Below are 17773 nucleotides of genomic sequence, written 5' to 3'. Positions count from 1 at the left end.
TATCTCAATATTTATTCCATTAGTCAGCCCTGCAAACCTGTTGGTAGACAACTTAGTGGATAGTGAAAATATGCAGTCAAACACTCTGAAGACTGTCCCAGATGATGTCCCACCAGCAGGAGGCCTTACCAGGGTCTCTATTGTGCCCATCCCGGTCCAGCAGCACACCAGGGTCTCCCACTCAGCTGAATAAAAGTCTACATCATTTTTTCTTATTTTATGTACTGTAAATTTAAATGTTTATGTTGATTTTGATATGTTTAACGTATGTTGTAAATAGTTGGGGGAAAAAAGGTATAGAAGAATTTGTTATCATTATCATTATCATTACAAAAATAAACAATGTCCAGAGCAATTGTCACGTTAACTGAAGAAAACTAAGGGAAGACTCAAATGCAAAGGAATAATGATATTTATTACAAAAGAAACACTAAACACAAAACAAAACCCACGAGGGGGAAAACATAACTTAATACAAAACAACAACAACTTCAAAAAACGAACATACCAAAAAGGGTCACGGGCGAACAGGAGACGTGTACAAGACAACGATCCGACACAGACTGCAAACACAAAGGAATTTATAAAAGGGACAAATCAGGCAGGTGATAAGTGAACAACAGGTGGGGCAAATGAAACCAATAATGAGATAACAAGGAGGGTGGGGTCAACACAGAGACAGGAACACAAACACCACATGTGCTACACGAGACAGGACAGGCATGTGACATTACTCCCTCCTTAAGGAGCGGCTACCAGACGCTCCACTGGGGACGGGAGGGACAGACCAGGGAGGGACGGGAGGGACAGACCAGGGAGGGACGGGAGGGACAGACCAGGGAGGGACGGGAGGGACAGACCAGGGAGGGACGGGAGGGACAGACCAGGGAGGGACAGACCAGGGAGGGACAGACCAGGGAGGGACGGGAGGGACAGACCAGGGTGAAACTGGGGGAACAGGAGGGACAGACCAGGGTGAAACTGGGGGAACAGGAAGGACAGACCAGGGTGGGGCAGGAAAAATGGACAGTTCGGGAGGCCAGGGCGGACCACAGAGTTCGGGAGGCCAGGACGGAAATGTCAGTCCATCTGGCGGCCAGGACGGAAATGTCAGTCCATCTGGCGGCCAGGGCGGAAATGTCAGTCCATCTGGCGGCCAGTGCGGAGACCTTCCCTCGGGCGGCCAGGGCGGAGACCTTCCCTCGGGCGGCCAGGGCGGAGACCTTCCCTCGGGCGGCCAGGGCGGAGACCTTCCCTCGGGCGGCCAGGGCGGAGACCTTCCCTCGGGCGGCCAGGGTGGAGACCCTCCCTCGGGCGGCCAGGGTGGAGACGACCCTTCAGGCGGCCATGGCACAGGAACAGACACCAGCTCAGGCACTGGAACAGACACCACCGGCTCAGGAACTGGAACAGACACCACCGGCTCAGGAACTGGAACAGACGACACCGGCTCAAGAACTGGAACAGACACCACCGGCTCAGGAACTGGGAACAGACACCACCGGCTCAGGAACTGGGAACAGACACCACCGGCTCGGGAACAGACACCACCGGCTCGGGAACAGACACAGGCAACGGCTCAGGTTCAGGAACAGACACAGGCACCGGCTCAGGTTCAGGAACAGACACAGCCTCGACGGCGGCCATCTTGTCAGGGGACACAGGCTCGGCAGGCATGACGTGAACGGTCTCGGCGGCGGCCATCTTGTCCGAAGACCCAGGCTCGGCAGGCGTGACGTGAACAGGCTCGGCGGCGGCCATCTTGTCCGAAGACACAGGCTCGGCAGGCATGACGTGAACAGGCTCGGCGGCGGCGGCCATCTTGTCCGAAGACACAGGCTCTGCAGATGTGACGTGAACAGTCTCTGGATCAGCAGAAGTGATGGATCGCTGGGGTGGCGCAGGCAGTGCGAGCAGCTCGGGCAGGGCCAGTAGAGCATGACGCCTGGGCGGCGCGGGCAGAGCAAGACGCCTGGGCGGCGCGGGCAGAGCAAGACGCCTAGGCAGTGCATCAGGGACGGCAGTCACCGCCGGGATGGTCTCCGTGTTAGGAGCCACCGGACTCGGGACCACCGGAACTGAGACCACCGGAACTGGGACCACCGGGACTGTCACGGAGGGAGTCTTCCTTCTCCTCCTCCGTTTTGGGACCACCGGAACTGGGACCACTGGACTTGGGACCAACGGAACTGGGACCACCGGAACTGGGACCACCGGAACTGGGACCACTGGACTCGGGACCACCGGAACAGGGACCGCCGGAACTGAGACCCTCTTCCTGGCATCTCGCTCCTGCAAGCGAGCGAGACCCTCCACCATTGCCTCAAAGGTACTCTTTTCATACGCCCTCCTGAGTAACCAGTCCATGGGCTCATTGAGAGCATAAAAGAAAAGGTCCTTAAGAGGCCCTTCATTAAGTAGTAATCCTCTCTAAGGAATTCGGCCGCGAACTTCCTCAAATCAGTCCCTTGTTGGCGGAGGGAACTTAGTGCCTGAAAACGGATAATACGTTCGTATTGGGGGCACAAGACAGAGGGGGCTGGTGGATGACTTGAAATCCTTTGCTGAGTCCTTGACATGGTCGGATCGGTCTGTCACGTTAACTAAAGAAAACTAAGGGAGGACTCAAATGCAAAGGAATAATGATATTTATTACAAAAGAAACAATAAACACAAAACAAAACCCACGAGGGGGAAAACATAACTTAATACAAAACAACAACAACTTCAAAAATGAACATACCAAAAAGGGTCACGGGCGAACAGGAGACGTGTACAAGACAACGATCCGACACAGACTGCAAACACAAAGGAACTTATAAAAGGGACAAATCAGGCAGGTGATAAGGGAACAACAGGTGGGGCAAATGAAACCAATAATGAGAGAACAAGGAGGGTGGGGTCAACACAGAGACAGAACACAAACACCACATGTGCTACACGAGACAGGACAGGCATGTGACAGCAATGAATTCTCTTTTATTTACACATTTAAAGTTGCATAAAAATAAATAAATATCCAGATTTTTTTTCCTTTTAAAAAATATAAGTGAAAAAAAGTTAAACAAGAATATATATATATATATTTCTCAATCATCCTCAGTCCATCCTCTCCTGTGCTCTCCTCGCCTCTGCAGTCCCATGTCTTCTCTAATCAAGTCCAAAAACTCGTCCTCTCTGTCTCACCTTCTTCGTGGTGCTGGTGCTGGTGCTGGTGCTGATGCTGCTGCTACTACCCCTGGCTCCTCCTCTTCTTGGTCACACACTGCTGAACTTGGCCCTGGTGTGTCCTCAGGGATTGAGGCAATGAGGACGGGGGGTTGGTGCAATGCCTCTGTCCCAACACCTCATCCATGAGTACAAACCAGGGCCAAGTTTCAGCAGTGGGTTTCCCACTCACACCCTCACCTGTCCCAGATTAACCATGATTTTAACCATGCGCTGGTTAACAACAACATAACAATACATTTCAGCAAAGATGTGATCTCAAAACTTTCTTACTTTGTATTTTTAAAATCATATTCATATTCAGAAATCATATTTATGGATACTCCAATGTGGTTAAAACCTTTGTAGACAGCTTCCATGACATCACTACAAAAACACATAAAAGTGAAACCCCATTGCCTTATCTACTGCTTTACTTTTGTTTGTGGGCTTTATGGGGTGAGTGATATTTCTTATTCACACAAGTTAGACTAGACTCCTTGCCTCCTGAAACAATTATTAAACTATTAGCACAAGTTTTGCCTCAGACCACCTGACAAATGAAGCCACGCAATGGTTACGAAGGAGTTAAGATGAAGTTTATAAGAAAGAAAAACTTGTGGCTTTTAACTCAGGTTTCACTAGCTATTTGAGTAAATTAAAACATAATACTTACATTTAAATGTGAATTTGCCGTCCGCCACCGAACTCTCGGCCGTCTTTTTTTTTTTTTTTAATAAAAATGCTGTCGTCACTGGCGCGCCTTATGGGGTAGGATAGGGTAGGATAGTCCGCTAAGTGTCCATTTATGTATCCTTCCTTTCACGGGGAAACGAAGGGTGGATTTGGCGTCGCTTTAGCCTTCGTCGCGCCGCGATGACGCAACCGGCCTTCAAATACGGCCTTCGAAGGATGCAGTATTGAATTGGGACAGCCTTCATCGCGCCGCGGTGACGCAGTCGGCCTTCAAATGCGACCTCCGAAGTGTGCAGCCTTTGAATTGGGACATCCTTCGTCGCGCCGCTGTGACGTTTCGTCGCGCAGCGATGATGCAACCGGCCTTCGAATACGGCCTTCGGAGGATGCAGCCTTCACATTGGGACACAGCTACAGAGTTGCAGAACATGTCACCGTATGTTGTGAACTTGTGACACCTCCAGTAGTGACTGACAGATGAATCAACGTCTATACTGACGTAATTGTGACACTATTTACAAAAAGTAAATAGCCTAATTTTGGGATATTTTATATATAATTTAAATGCATTAAAGTCAGTAATATTTTTTCAAACGTGTTATTTGTGTCACGTCTGTTTTTGATTGGCATGTGCCACTGAATGTTTTGGAATACCAGTGCTACCTTATGTTTATCTCGCAAAGTCACAAACTGCCAAACATAAGTCCAAGTATATTAACCCTCTCGGGTCTAAGGTGTTTTTGGGGTCCTTGAGATGTTCTGACATGCCCTGACATTTGTGCTTTTTTCAGTTGCTTATAAACATATTAATGGCAAAAAATATTACACACTATTTAGCACAAACAGGGCTACCATAATATGTGAGCAACAAGAATGTACATGTCTGCATTTTTGAGAGAATAATGTTTATGCATGGTTATTGAAAAAACTAAAAACTAAAGTTTTTGAAATAAGGCCATAAAACACATTCTAAATATGTGCCAATAAGACTTTTGTCTAATGGATGTCATTGCCTAGTGTTTTTTCTTCAAAATGATGTGAAAATCACCCTGCCTTATCATTCACATAACACAATACATTGATTTGAATTTTGCAAAGCACTTTCTGTTTGGAAAGGCAATATGCGGAGTGGGCGTCAACGATCATGCACATTTAGTGGTTCACACCTGAGGAGACAATGGGGCCTGCATTACTTAATTAGCCATTCATTCAGGTGAGTCACTGAGCCACAAGAATGCAAGAGCAACAGTTGGAAGCATGTCAATTCTTTTTTATTTTTCCACATATTGTGCTTGCAATTTGGCCTATAATATCCAAGGAAAACATGTCTAGTAATTGTGCAGTTAATTCTCATACTGTATTTTCAGTTTGGAATATTTATCCTCTCCCCAAATTTGTCACTAATAAAACACAATAAAAATTATTTAAAGAAAAGGCTTATATTTACCTTTTAATAGTTTGTTTACATCTACCTTGTAAATATATTTTTTTATTAAAAAGGTTACAATTACAACAACAATTCAAGTGTAATCTTTCTTTGTAAAAACTAAAGTATACATTTTATCATACATATTTCAAAGTTAAGGATTTGATTGATTATTTGATTACTTTATTTTTGACAAAACATACTATATTTAACATGATAAAAAATTGGCAAACAAAAGCTTATTTGAGGTGGCAGATATTTTACAGTAAAAATGTATAATCTATCCAAAACTAATCAACGAAATGTTGTCTTTCATATGTCTGTAACATAGGTCTTTCGTTTTTATTATAAGAAATATAAATGTTAATTTGCAGTTTAATACGTTGCTTATACAAATACATTTTATTTCAACATATTTCAGTCGATTTTTACTCAGTATAGCAATACAGTTTGCTAAAACCGAAACATTCATTCACAAACAGAAACGCCTGACTGTAACGTTGTTTTTATGAAATATTAGGGCATATAAATGTTAATTTTCAGTTTAATACGTTGCTTATACAAATAGCCTACATTTTATTTCAACATATTTCTGTCGATTTTTACTCAACTCAGTATAGCAATACAGTTTGCTAAAACATCATCATTCATTCACACAGAGACGCAATTTAAATTTAAACTGTCTTTTTTCGAGCTGTGATAAACAGCGCGCATCTCTGCGGCTGCCGTTCATTCATTCACAGAAACGCGATTAACTTGAGAAGGAAAAAAAACGTACTACATATTCGGATCCTCGCTCCTGCAATACCCGCACTCTGAGGTAGATTTTCCATTATTATTATTCCTCACAGCGCTGCCAGATGGTGTAAACACGTAGGCTACAATGATATGATTAAATTTTTTTTTTCTCAAGCTGATATGGGGGCGTTCACAGGTTTGCTTGGGTTGCCTCAGTAATTTGCGTTTGAATAGCACGCGCTCTCCGTGGGCTGAGCTCTAATTAGCTCGACTGGAATCGCTCTCTTTTAATACAGATTTCACAAGATGAGAATATTTGTTTTTTATATAAATTACCTCATTTAAAAGAAGAGAATTCAAGCTTCATGCCTGTGTGTCTGTATGCCTGTTTGACTGAGTATTCGCTGAGTTACAGTTCATTTTCGGACGCGTTTCAGAATGGTCTTCACTGACAGAGAGAAGGCAGAACTCGCATCACGTTTATTTGTCTTTATTTGGCAAAAAGCACAACACTTTGTTTTTATTGTGAGTATACACAAAAATAATACACATTTAACAGAATCGATTGATGTATGAAACTTGCTTGTAATATCAAAGTCAACAGAGCAAAATTAATTTCTTTTGAACTGAACTGAAAAAAAGCGAGCCTATCGCGCCGGCGCGATTGTCGACCTCAGGGGGTTAACACTGAGTAGTATGAAAAAGCCTCCAAACATCACATAAATCATTTTAACAAGACAATTCTTACTGGCTCCATGTGGTTCTTGGTGGTTTCTGTCTAGAGTTGCATTCTCAGTGCAGTTAAAATCACCACCTAGGAACATGTATCCATCATCGCTACAGTTACTTATTACAGTATTTAGAGAGTTTAAAAAGACCACCCTTTCTGTGCCTACAGTTGGAGCATAAACATTGATGAAAGTCATTTTTCACTTTAAAATACAGCTTGTATTTTTAACAAGCAACCTTCAATGATTTCTTCAGTAACACAAGAAATGGGTAAAAAATCTCTAGAAAACAGGATACCAACTCCACCACTGTTACTACTCTTATGACTCACTGAGAACAACTTCCCCATCCCAATTTTTCTTCCAGCAGTTTCATTTTCAACGGTGCTATGCGTGCGTTTCTTGTAAAACAAATGACATTTAATTCCTTAACTTTAAACAAACTGATAAGGGAAACTCTCTTTGCATCCTCTCTGGTACCATTGATGTTTAAAGAACCCAGCTTTATGGCACACATAGCAAATGCTAATTTTAACAAAACAGAGAGGTTAACACAAACAAAGAAAAAGAAAAACAAAATATACTTAACCATCATTAACTATTTAACTTTTATCATATTTTTTTAGACTGTAAAGTTTTTTTGGTCTGTAAAGGTGATGCGTGGGCTGAATATAACATTAGGAAGGAGGAGGATCCAAAATCAGGAATGCTTTGAGTGAAGGGCATGTAAAAGCAGTTCAGGAAAATAGGGACACCCAAGCAATAGCAACACCCTAGCAACCAGCCAAAATACTGTACATAAGCAACCGCCTAGAACACCATAGCAACCACCCAGAACAGCCCAGCAACCGAGGTTGCTCCATCTATCTATCTACAGTGAGGAAAATAAGTATTTGAACACCCTGCTATTTTGCAAGTTCTCCCACTTAGAAATCATGGAGGGGTCTGAAATTGTCATCGTAGGGGCATGTCCACTGTGAAAGACATAATCTAAAAAAAAAATCCAGAAATCACAATGTATGATTTTTTAACTATTTATTTGTATGATACAGCTGCAAATAAGTATTTGAACACCTGAGAAAATCAATGTTAATATTTGGTACAGTAGCCTTTGTTTGCAATTACAGAGGTCAAACGTTTCCTGTAGTTTTTCACCAGGTTTGCACACACTGCAGGAGGGATTTTGGCCCACTCCTCCACACAGATCTTCTCTAGATCAGTCAGGTTTCTGGGCTGTCACTGAGGCTACGTTTACACGTGGATGGCTATTTTCATAAACGGACATTTCACCCCTCTTCAGAGGTGGGTAGTAACGAAGTACATTTACTTCCTTACATTTACTTGAGTACTTTTTTAGAAAAATTTTACTTTTAAGAGTAGATTTGAATGTGGGTACTTTTTACTTTTACTCGAGTACATTTATAATGAAAAAACTGTACTTTTACTTCGTTACATTGGGCGATGTTCCTCTCGTTACTTTATTTTAATGCAATATGTGTTGTTAAATGCTTAGTTTATTCCAAGCGCGCTGTATCTTTTTTTCTGGACTTGAGCGATGCTCAATTCACAAATGAATGACTCTTTTGAGTCGATTCTGTTCAGAGACTTCATCAAACAAGTTGGCAGATCTGTCTAAATCGGTTCGCGAATCAGTTTGAATGATTCTGTTCAGTTCCCTGCACGCACTGAATCATCTGAAGCGATTTCAATTCACACTGGACTCGGAGTCGTAACAGGAAGATTTAAGCACATCAAGAATAATAATAAGTTTTATTTATATAGCGCCTTTCCAGAGCTCAAGGACACTTTACAATAGACAAACAACAAGGCAGTTGACAAAGACAGCAGACAGAACAACAGTAGGCAGTTGAGAGTGCAAGTACAGTAAGTGAAAAATGGGTAGATGGGGAGGCAATCAGCATAATACAGACAGATATAACTTTGAAAAAAAAAATAAAAAAAAATAATAATAATTAAGAATTATAACATTCAGAAAATAGGTGAGTTTTGAGCATGGATTTGAATTCAGAGATAGAGTCAACAGAACAGAGTGATCGGGGGAGAGAGTTCCACATTTTGGGCGCAACAACACTGAATGATCTGCCCCCCATTGAAGCAAGACGATGCCGAGGGACGACGAGAAGGCTAGAATCAGCGGATCGTAAAGAGCGAGTCGGGGTGTAGGGGAGAAGCAGGTTACAGAGATAGGGGGGAGCCAGGCCGTGCAGAGACTTAAAAGTGAGAAGGAGAATTTTGAATTTGATACGGTAAGCCACAGGAAGCCAGTGAAGATCATGCAGAATTGGGCTAATATGTGCAGAACGCTTGGTGTGGGTGAGTAGTCTGGCAGCAGAGTTTTGAATGTATTGTAATTTGGAAATGGAGCTAGCTGATAGGCCAATGAAAAGTGCATTGCAGTAATCGAGACGTGAGGTGACAAATGCATGGATGACAGTTTCAGCATCTGAGATACTGATAAAGGGACGGAGCTGAGCGATACGACGTAAATGAAAGAATGCCAATTTAGTGATAGAATTAATGTGAGAGTGGAAAGATAGATTGGAATCGAAAATTACACCAAGATTTTTAATAGTACTAGATGGTTTGATAAGAGAGCCAGCGATCTCACAGGTGAAGTTGGTAGGAATTTTTTTAGTGAGTGACGGAGGTCCAGTGAAAATAATCTCAGTTTTGTCCATGTTAAGTTTTAGAAAATTTGAATGAAGCCAATCTTTTATTTCATGTACACAAGCAGAGATTTTGTCAGTTGTGAGAGATAAAGTAGATGTACAGGTAGTATATAATTGAATGTCGTCAGCGTAAAAGTGATAATTAAAACCATGACGGCGGAGGATCTGACCAAGAGGTATTATATAGATTATGAATAACAATGGCCCAAGAACGGATCCCTGAGGGACACCTTGCTTCAGGGGGACAGTAGGTGAGCGAAAATTCTGAAGTGAAATGTAGAACAGTCTGTCAGAGAGATAGGAGGAAAACCAGGAAAGAGCAGCACCAGAAATACCCACATCCGAAAGGCGAGAAATGAGTAGTTGATGGGAGACCGTATCGAAGGCAGAGCTGAGGTCAAGCAGCAGGAGCATAGACAGAGAACCAGAGTCACCAGAGAGAAGCAGATCATTCAGTACCTTAACTAGTGCAGTTTCAGTACTATGCAAAGGGCGAAAACCAGACTGAAAAGGATCAAAAAGATTATTTTCAACTAGAAAAGACTGAAGCTGGGAGGCAACAGTACTTTCTAGTAATTTAGCTATGAAGGGGAGATTTGAAATGGGACGATAATTAGATAAAACTGAGGGATCAAGGTTGGGTTTCTTGAGAACAGGGGTAACAGCTGCAGTTTTGAGTGACAGAGGAAATGAAGCAGAGGTAAGAGATGCATTGATGAAGTGAGAGATAGGTGCAGCAATAGCTGAGAGCAATAACATCAAGAGCGTTAGATGAAGTGGCAGTGGACCATACAGTACAGTCAAGTGAGAGCAAATCTTCAAATGCATCATATTTTTGCCAGCGATGAAGATCTTTATTAGTTGAACATCTTCGTAAGCTGTCTGTGAATGAATGATTCCACAGGTGTCAGGACGATATATTCGATTTCATTTCATTTCAGGTAATACATTTTACAACCAAACAGATTATTACGCCACGATATTAGAAAGTATGACATTACTGTTTTTTGGACATATACATTAATTTACATTAAATAAAGCTACCATTGTTCACAGTTTATGAACACCCGCCATCCCGCGGTATTGTGTCTATTGTTGCGCAGTGGCGTGCGAACTCGACTTGAAAACGAATTCCTTTGCCTGCCATAGACACAGTTAACCAGTTTAAACATGCTTGCAGAAATATACATTTGATTATATTTTGGAGAACAGTCAGAAGAAGATCCGTCGATGTACTTTCATTTGGTTTTTTTTGTGTTCAGATGTTCAGTAGCAGTCATGAGCGCGAGCACATGTGAAGAGTATTTAACTCTTCTCTGTCAATACGCCTTTAAATGCAACACTCTGCAGATTCACTTTATTTCGATATTGTCTAATAATCCAAATGTATAAGTTACTATTATACAAACCAGAGGACAGGCAATGATTTTCGAGCTATACAGATGGCACAAATAATGCACGTCTCTCTTCTGTTTTTGTTGCAAAGATAGCTGATAATAATAGTAATTTAAATAAACAAAATCTAAATAATATAATTATATATATATGACGACTTAAGAGGCAAAAGCCTCTAAGTACCATCTGAAATTTTCTTCTAAAAGAGCATTTTTATCAAGCTTGTATGTTTATGTTCACACTTAAATGGCAATGAAAAGTAGCCTACCTATTAATTGTAATTAAATTGAAATTGCTGAACTTAAATATACGAGCTTGATACAAATGATTGTTTTAGAAGAAAATTTCAGATGGCACTCAGAGGCTTTTGCATCATGAAGTCTTCATAAATATATATATATGGGTCAATGACATGACATGTATTTTTTGTGTCCAAATTCATTATTTTCCTAAAAAGAATTTGAATAGATGCATGTCATATATCAAATGGATCTACAATATGTCCTTTATAAGAAACCCTTTTCATTTTATTGAAATTCAATAGATTTTTTGAGTTTTGGTGTTTGAAAGACCAAAAATGTCAGGTGGTGCGACCGTCCGAACATACAAGCAGAGAACAAAACTGAGATATAAATGTTAATTTTCTCAATAAAATACTTAATCAAATATTTTGGCATGATTTTATGTTAAATTCCTTATAAATGAGGGGAAATAGTGTATCGATCCTATTTCAAAACTATTCTATTACTTAAAAAAACTTTTGTCCGAAAAATTTACTTCTACTAATGTCAGGGAGGGCGACCGACATAAAAATGCAATTTTATGCAATGTTCCTTTAAGAAAACCATGTGACAGCATATGACATCACACAGAACACTCCAGAGTACCCCTTTGATGCAGTAACAAGGTTAGTTACCCTCCCATAAATATTAGATAATTTGACATTTTTGAGTAATGATGAGGTTGATTCAACTTATCATGTCAGGTGGTATGACCCCTGGAAAACTTTGAAAATGTGTTGTTATAATAAAAATGTGTATTTGATTTAAAAAATGTATGTATAACCTTGAGCACATGGTCAAACATTTGTATAGGCGTCCAAGTTAATGCCTGTTAGATTTGAAATGAGTTTGAAATGTCAGGTGGTGCAACCAATATGTCAGGTGTCGCGACCAGAGTTACAGTTAAACCAACTAAAAAAAAGTCTTTTGAAAATATTAAAAGCTTTATATATTTATAAAAATATATTTAAGTTGTTTAAAGGTGCAATCTATATATATATATATATATATATATATATATATATATATATATATATTATTATGGTATGAGTGACAATTTAAAAAGCACATTGTCCATCTTAAAGTCCTATTCTTCAAGAATATAGGACTGTATAATCAACATTGATACTAAAACAATTGCATCTTTAAATTAATCTATTTTAATTTGTTTTTGTAAATGCCATTATCAAGCAAGGAGAAAACAGCACGACATAGAGCTCGTTTAAAAAGTGATCCAGTTGCAAAGGCAGAGTACCTTGCCAAATGAAAAGCAATGTATTATGTTAATTATGTACATCTAGATACATTACAACTTAAGTTAATATGGTGTTCTGTTATTTTTTGTGGTAATTACAGTTATTACATGTTAATAATACATACTTGATAGCAGTGTCATACAGCATTACAGAAAAGCATCGTTATTAGTCATGAATTTGAATGATTAACAAACCATTACCCATTCTATTAAATATTTAAACTAAAGTAATTTATTTTACAAATGATATAGTACAGGTGAAACTCCAAAAAATTGAATATCATGAAAAAGTACATTTATTTCAGTAATTAAAGTTAAAAGGTGAAACTAATATATTATATAGACTCATTACATGCAAAGCAAGATATTTCAAGCCTTTATTTGTTATAATTTTGATAATTATGGGTTACAGCTTAGGAAAACCCCAAATTCAAAATTAGAATATTGAAAAGGTTTTCATATCTTGAAATATCTCACTTTGCATGTAATGAGTCTATATAATATATTAGTTTCACCTTTTAACTTGAATTACTGAAATAAATGAACTTTTGCACGATACTCAAATTTTTTTGAGTTTCACCTGTATGTCCCATATATTTTCATTTAATTAAAATAGAAGGGGTCTGAAACCATGTATCTTTTATAGAGATAGGTTGTACATTGCCATTAGTAAGCTTGTTTACATCTTAATGTTTTTTTTTCTTGACTTACTGATACTACTGAATCTAATTGCATGAGCAGTAGATTGAATTCTGCCCTTAATGTTTCTGGGCCCAATATTTGCACTAATTCACTATTTCATATAAAAGATGCTCTCATTTATTAAATGTGTTCCTTGAGGTTTCAAAGTTATATTTTTAAAGAAGCGATCAAATGTTATCATAACATGCAGTATTATTTTGCACTTTCTTGTTAATGAAATTTAATTATATGATTGAGATAGAGTATAAATTGGTCAGAGGATTAAAATAAAAAAAGCCAATTGAAACCTGAATATAATTCATTGACATATCTTTCTTTTTATTTTGTGAATATCAATCATTATTGATCACAACGTCAGGTGGTGCGACCGGTCATTGTCAGGTGGTGCAACCAGCAAATTTACATTTAAATGTATCAATTTCCACTGCAATTGCAAAATGAAGTAAGAAATATAACGGTAAACCTTTATATAACATATACAAATTATTTTTACAGTTAAAAACAAAACATAAAAAGTCCTTATGGAAAAATGGGTGTTTGAACACACAGAAAAGCAGCCGTTTATATGATTTGGAATAAAAGGGCAATAAATAAAGAAATAGAAAGGGAATTTACCATGTGATATACATTTTAGACGCTACAATGATTCATATTTACAAGTCGCAGTAATGATAATTACATTAAATGTATATTATTTTAAATTAATATATGGTCGCACCACCTGACATTTTCTGGGTGGTAAAATCAGAAATCTTGTTTAATAATGAATTAATGCTGCCTAAAATGCTGTAAAACCAATATAAATCAACACCATACATTTTTTTGGACATAAAAATGCATTTTAAAACTGTTTTGCTTAAAATGTATTTTTTTACTTCTTGAAAATCTTATTTGTCATTGACCCATATATATATATATATATATATATATATATATATATATATATATATATATATATATATATATATATATAGTAACTAGTTACTCACTACTTGAGTAGTTTTTTCATTGGATACTTTTTTACTCTTACTCAAGTAACTATTAAGATTATTACTTTTACGTTTACTTTGAGTAAATATTTCTATAAGTACTTGTACTTTTACTTGAGTACAGTTTTTGGATACTCTACCCACCTCTGCCCCTCTTTGTTTTCAAAAATAACATTGTGCACACGAACCTGTGTATATGCTGTCAAGAGCATGCCAAACCTGTAGGTGGCAGTGTAACGAGAAGCTCAAGCCCACCTTAGCCAATCAGAATCCCGAAAATAGTCACATTCTGTGACGTCGCTGCCTAAAACTCAGTTTTTCTCAGTTTACATGCAAACGGGCAAACGAAGATTTTCAAAATCTCCACTCTGGCCGGAGTTTTTCGAAAGAATCGGTTTCATTGGCGAATCCTCCGTTTGCGTGTAAACGAAGGGTGCAAACGAAGATAAATGTCTCAGTTTTTCTAAATAACCATGTACGTGTAAACGGGGCCTGAGAAACACGGAGTTTGAGCTCCCTCCAAAGATTCTCTATTGGATTTAGGTCTGGAGACTAGCTAGGCCACGCCAGAACCTTGATATGCTTCTTACAGAGCCACTCCTTGGTTATCCTGGCTGTGTGCTTCGGGTCATTGTCATGTTGGAAGACCCAGCCTCGACCCATCTTCAATGCTCTAACTGAAGGAAGGAGGTTGTTCCCCAAAATCTCGCAATACATGGCCCCGGTCATCCTCTCCTTAATACAGTGAAGTCGCCCTGTCCCATGTGCAGAAAAACACCTCCAAAGCATGATGCTACCACCCCCATGCTTCAGAGTAGGGATGGTGTTCTTGGGATGGTACTCATCATTCTTCTTCCTCCAAACACGTTTAGTGGAATTATGACCAAAAAGTTTTATTTTGGTCTCATCTGACCACATGACTTTCTCCCATGACTCCTCTGGATCATCCAAATGGTCATTGGCAAACTTAAGACGGGCCTTGACATGTGCTGGTTTAAGCAGGGGAACCTTCCGTGCCATGCATGATTTCAAACCATGACGTCTTAGTGTATTACCAAACAGTAACCTTGGAAACGGTGGTCCCAGCTCTTTTCAGGTCATTGACCAGCTCCTCCCGTGTAGTTCTGGGCTGATTTCTCACCTTTCTTAGGATCATTGAGACCCCACGAGGTGAGATCTTGCATGGAGCCCCAGTCCGAGGGAGATTGACAGTCATGTTTAGCTTCTTCCATTTTCTAATGATTGCTCCAACAGTGGACCTTTTTTCACCAAGCTGCTTGGCAATTTCCCCGTAGCCCTTTCCAGCCTTGTGGAGGTGTACAATTTTGTCTCTAGTGTCTTTGGACAGCTCTTTGGTCTTGGCCATGTTAGTAGTTGGATTCTTACTGATTGTATGGGGTGGACAGGTGTCTTTATGCAGCTAACGACCTCAAACAGGTGCATCTAATTTAGGATAATAAATGGAGTGGAGGTGGACATTTTAAAGGCAGACTAACAGTTCTTTCAGGGTCAGAATTCTAGCTGATAGACAGGTGTTCAAATACTTATTTGCAGCTGTATCATACAAATAAATAGTTAAAAAATCATATATTGTGATTTCTGGATTTTTTTTTTTTTTTTAGATTATGTCTTTCACAGTGGACATACACCTACGATGACAATTTCAGACCCCTCCATGATTTCCAAGTGGGAGAGCTTGCAAATACTTCCTCTATCTATCTATCAAACTTTAAACTACTTCAAACTATACTTTAAACTACTTTAAACAATTAAAGGTGCTGTATGTAGTTTTTCTACTAAAACGAATCCTTTTTTTATTGCCTGTGTGTGAAGGGATTGTAATCACACATTAAAATGATCCACTTTGCGGGTTTTGCTATTACATCTGAAAGCAAGTATTCTTATTTTTATGTGAAGGTGCCAGGTCGGATTTGCCGTAAAATCCAGTGACGTGACCTGCACGCGCGCTCACGAGCCTCTCGCCTCGTCTACTGACTTTGCACTCAACAGCGACGACACTGCAACTTATGACTTATGCATTTTATGACATGTCTGATAACACTAAGAAACGACCTGCTCCCAGCACAACACAGACTCCAACACAAACTCCACATATTGATAAAAAACAAAAAAACGTTTTTTTCTGCTGAAGCTCGTAAGGCCAGACGTGAATCGGATGAACTTCGAGTGAAAAAAAACGTCTCAACATCGGCAGGGCATTTGAATCATGGAGAAACCTTATCTACAAACCTAGAATGTATATTTCCTGAAGACAATGTGAAGTGGTGCTTGCAGTGGCAAAATTCGGCACGGTTGATAGGGTTCCATACTTATCATGGTACGAACATGGAGCATTAGTTCAACGACAAGCTGATAAAAGTAGTCTATTATTGTAACGTTGCAGTGGGAGTTTACCTTAGTTTCCAGGATGTTGTGTGATGCTTTCTCCGGTGTGTTGCGTCTGTCTGGCCGGTACTCACAGTGCTCGCTCATCACCGCTAGAGGTCTCTGAAAACTACATACAGCTCCTTTAAACTTCAAACTAATTTAAACTTCAAACTACTATAAACTTCTTCAAACTTTCTGGTCCAAACTTTGTCAAGCCAAATTAAAGGTTGTCTCAACAAACTTTAATCTAGTTTATTATTATTATTATTGAGCATTTTCACATAGGTGAAATAAAAACATTAAATAATTTATTTACTGCCTTATGCCTTCTTCCTTTAAATATCACAATCCAGACACTTTAATTGGAGAGTATAGATTTTCTGTAGCCATCAAAAATACATCTGTTTGTCATAATCGATCTTCTCACTAAAGCTGATCGTCTGTGAATCAACGCCTGGCCTACAGAAGAGCAGAAGTGTTGAACATTTACATGTTTACTTTCCACCTCTGTATATTTCAGATTGTAAAGAGTCTGTAAATTAATCTAAACTAAAAGCAGAAACCCTAGAGCTCGATATCATTATAATCCTGAAGATTAATGAAAGACTTACCGTGATGTGATATTTGTTCCCGTGTAAAAAATGTTTTGGCTCTCTGTCACCCTGTTTGAGTTTGCATTCTGTGCGCTGTATACACTTTCTCTTCCTCTTTATGATTTTCCTGCTGCAACTTTGACACAAGCAGAAAACAGGCTAACGCGTGTATTGACACACATATCCTCTGTCCAACTGTATTAAACTGAGAAACAACTGAGCAGCTATCTGGTCTCTGTGCCTCTTATTTGGCTCTCCAAGTGCACTGTCAGGCTTCAAGAGATTTGGAGGGCATTGCAGAAGACTGTAGATAATTGAAGGAAAAAAGTCACGCTGCTTTGGGTTTTGTTTTCACTTTCATGTTTCATGTCTTTAATTTAGTCATTTACCGATAGTCATGGTCCCTGTCATGTGATTCCCTTTTCCCTCATGTGTTCTTGCCATGTGCTCCTCTTGTGAATGTGTCATGTTAGGTGTGTTGGACATCGGCTGATGTAACCGATCAGCGAGAGTCGCTGAAAACAGAGACGTGAAGTCTGAAGACACTTTCTGCTTCCCGTAGTGACGCTCACGTGATGTTTGCATACTTTACCACAGCTTTACCTCAGATATCAACAACAAATAAACCCCGTCCATCTCCAGACATCAGTCACATCAAGTGTCTCCAGGAATGGTTTATATTCTG

General features: G+C 39.5%; 2 protein-coding genes across 2 annotated transcripts in view; both read right to left on the bottom strand.

Moving 5' to 3' along the window:
- The window catches only part of LOC307156656 (NACHT, LRR and PYD domains-containing protein 3-like), a 49980-nt gene extending 32779 nt beyond the window's left edge, over positions 1-17201 (bottom strand). The window contains exons 1-2 of the mRNA XM_079868135.1: positions 17107-17201; positions 16523-16622 (exon numbers count right to left, since the gene is read on the bottom strand). The gene's annotated coding sequence lies outside the window, so the exon portion shown is untranslated. The remainder of the gene's footprint in view (positions 1-16522; positions 16623-17106) is intronic.
- Positions 518-2421, bottom strand: LOC307156986 (uncharacterized protein; the record flags this gene model as incomplete). The annotated part of the gene is made up of 3 exons (XM_079868716.1): positions 2235-2421; positions 1661-2093; positions 518-563 (listed from the first exon to the last, which is right to left on the bottom strand). Exons 1-3 carry the CDS (start codon positions 2365-2367, stop codon positions 518-520), a joined length of 612 nt encoding a protein of 203 aa, XP_079724842.1. The 5' UTR covers positions 2368-2421.
- Positions 17202-17773: the final 572 nt, after the last annotated feature.

This window comes from Squalius cephalus (genome assembly GCF_949319135.1).
Source record: "Squalius cephalus genome assembly, chromosome: 4".
Taxonomy (NCBI): Eukaryota; Metazoa; Chordata; class Actinopteri; order Cypriniformes; family Leuciscidae; genus Squalius; species Squalius cephalus.
Note: the sequence above shows the minus strand (reverse complement) of the source record. Positions and strands in the feature narration are given on the sequence as shown.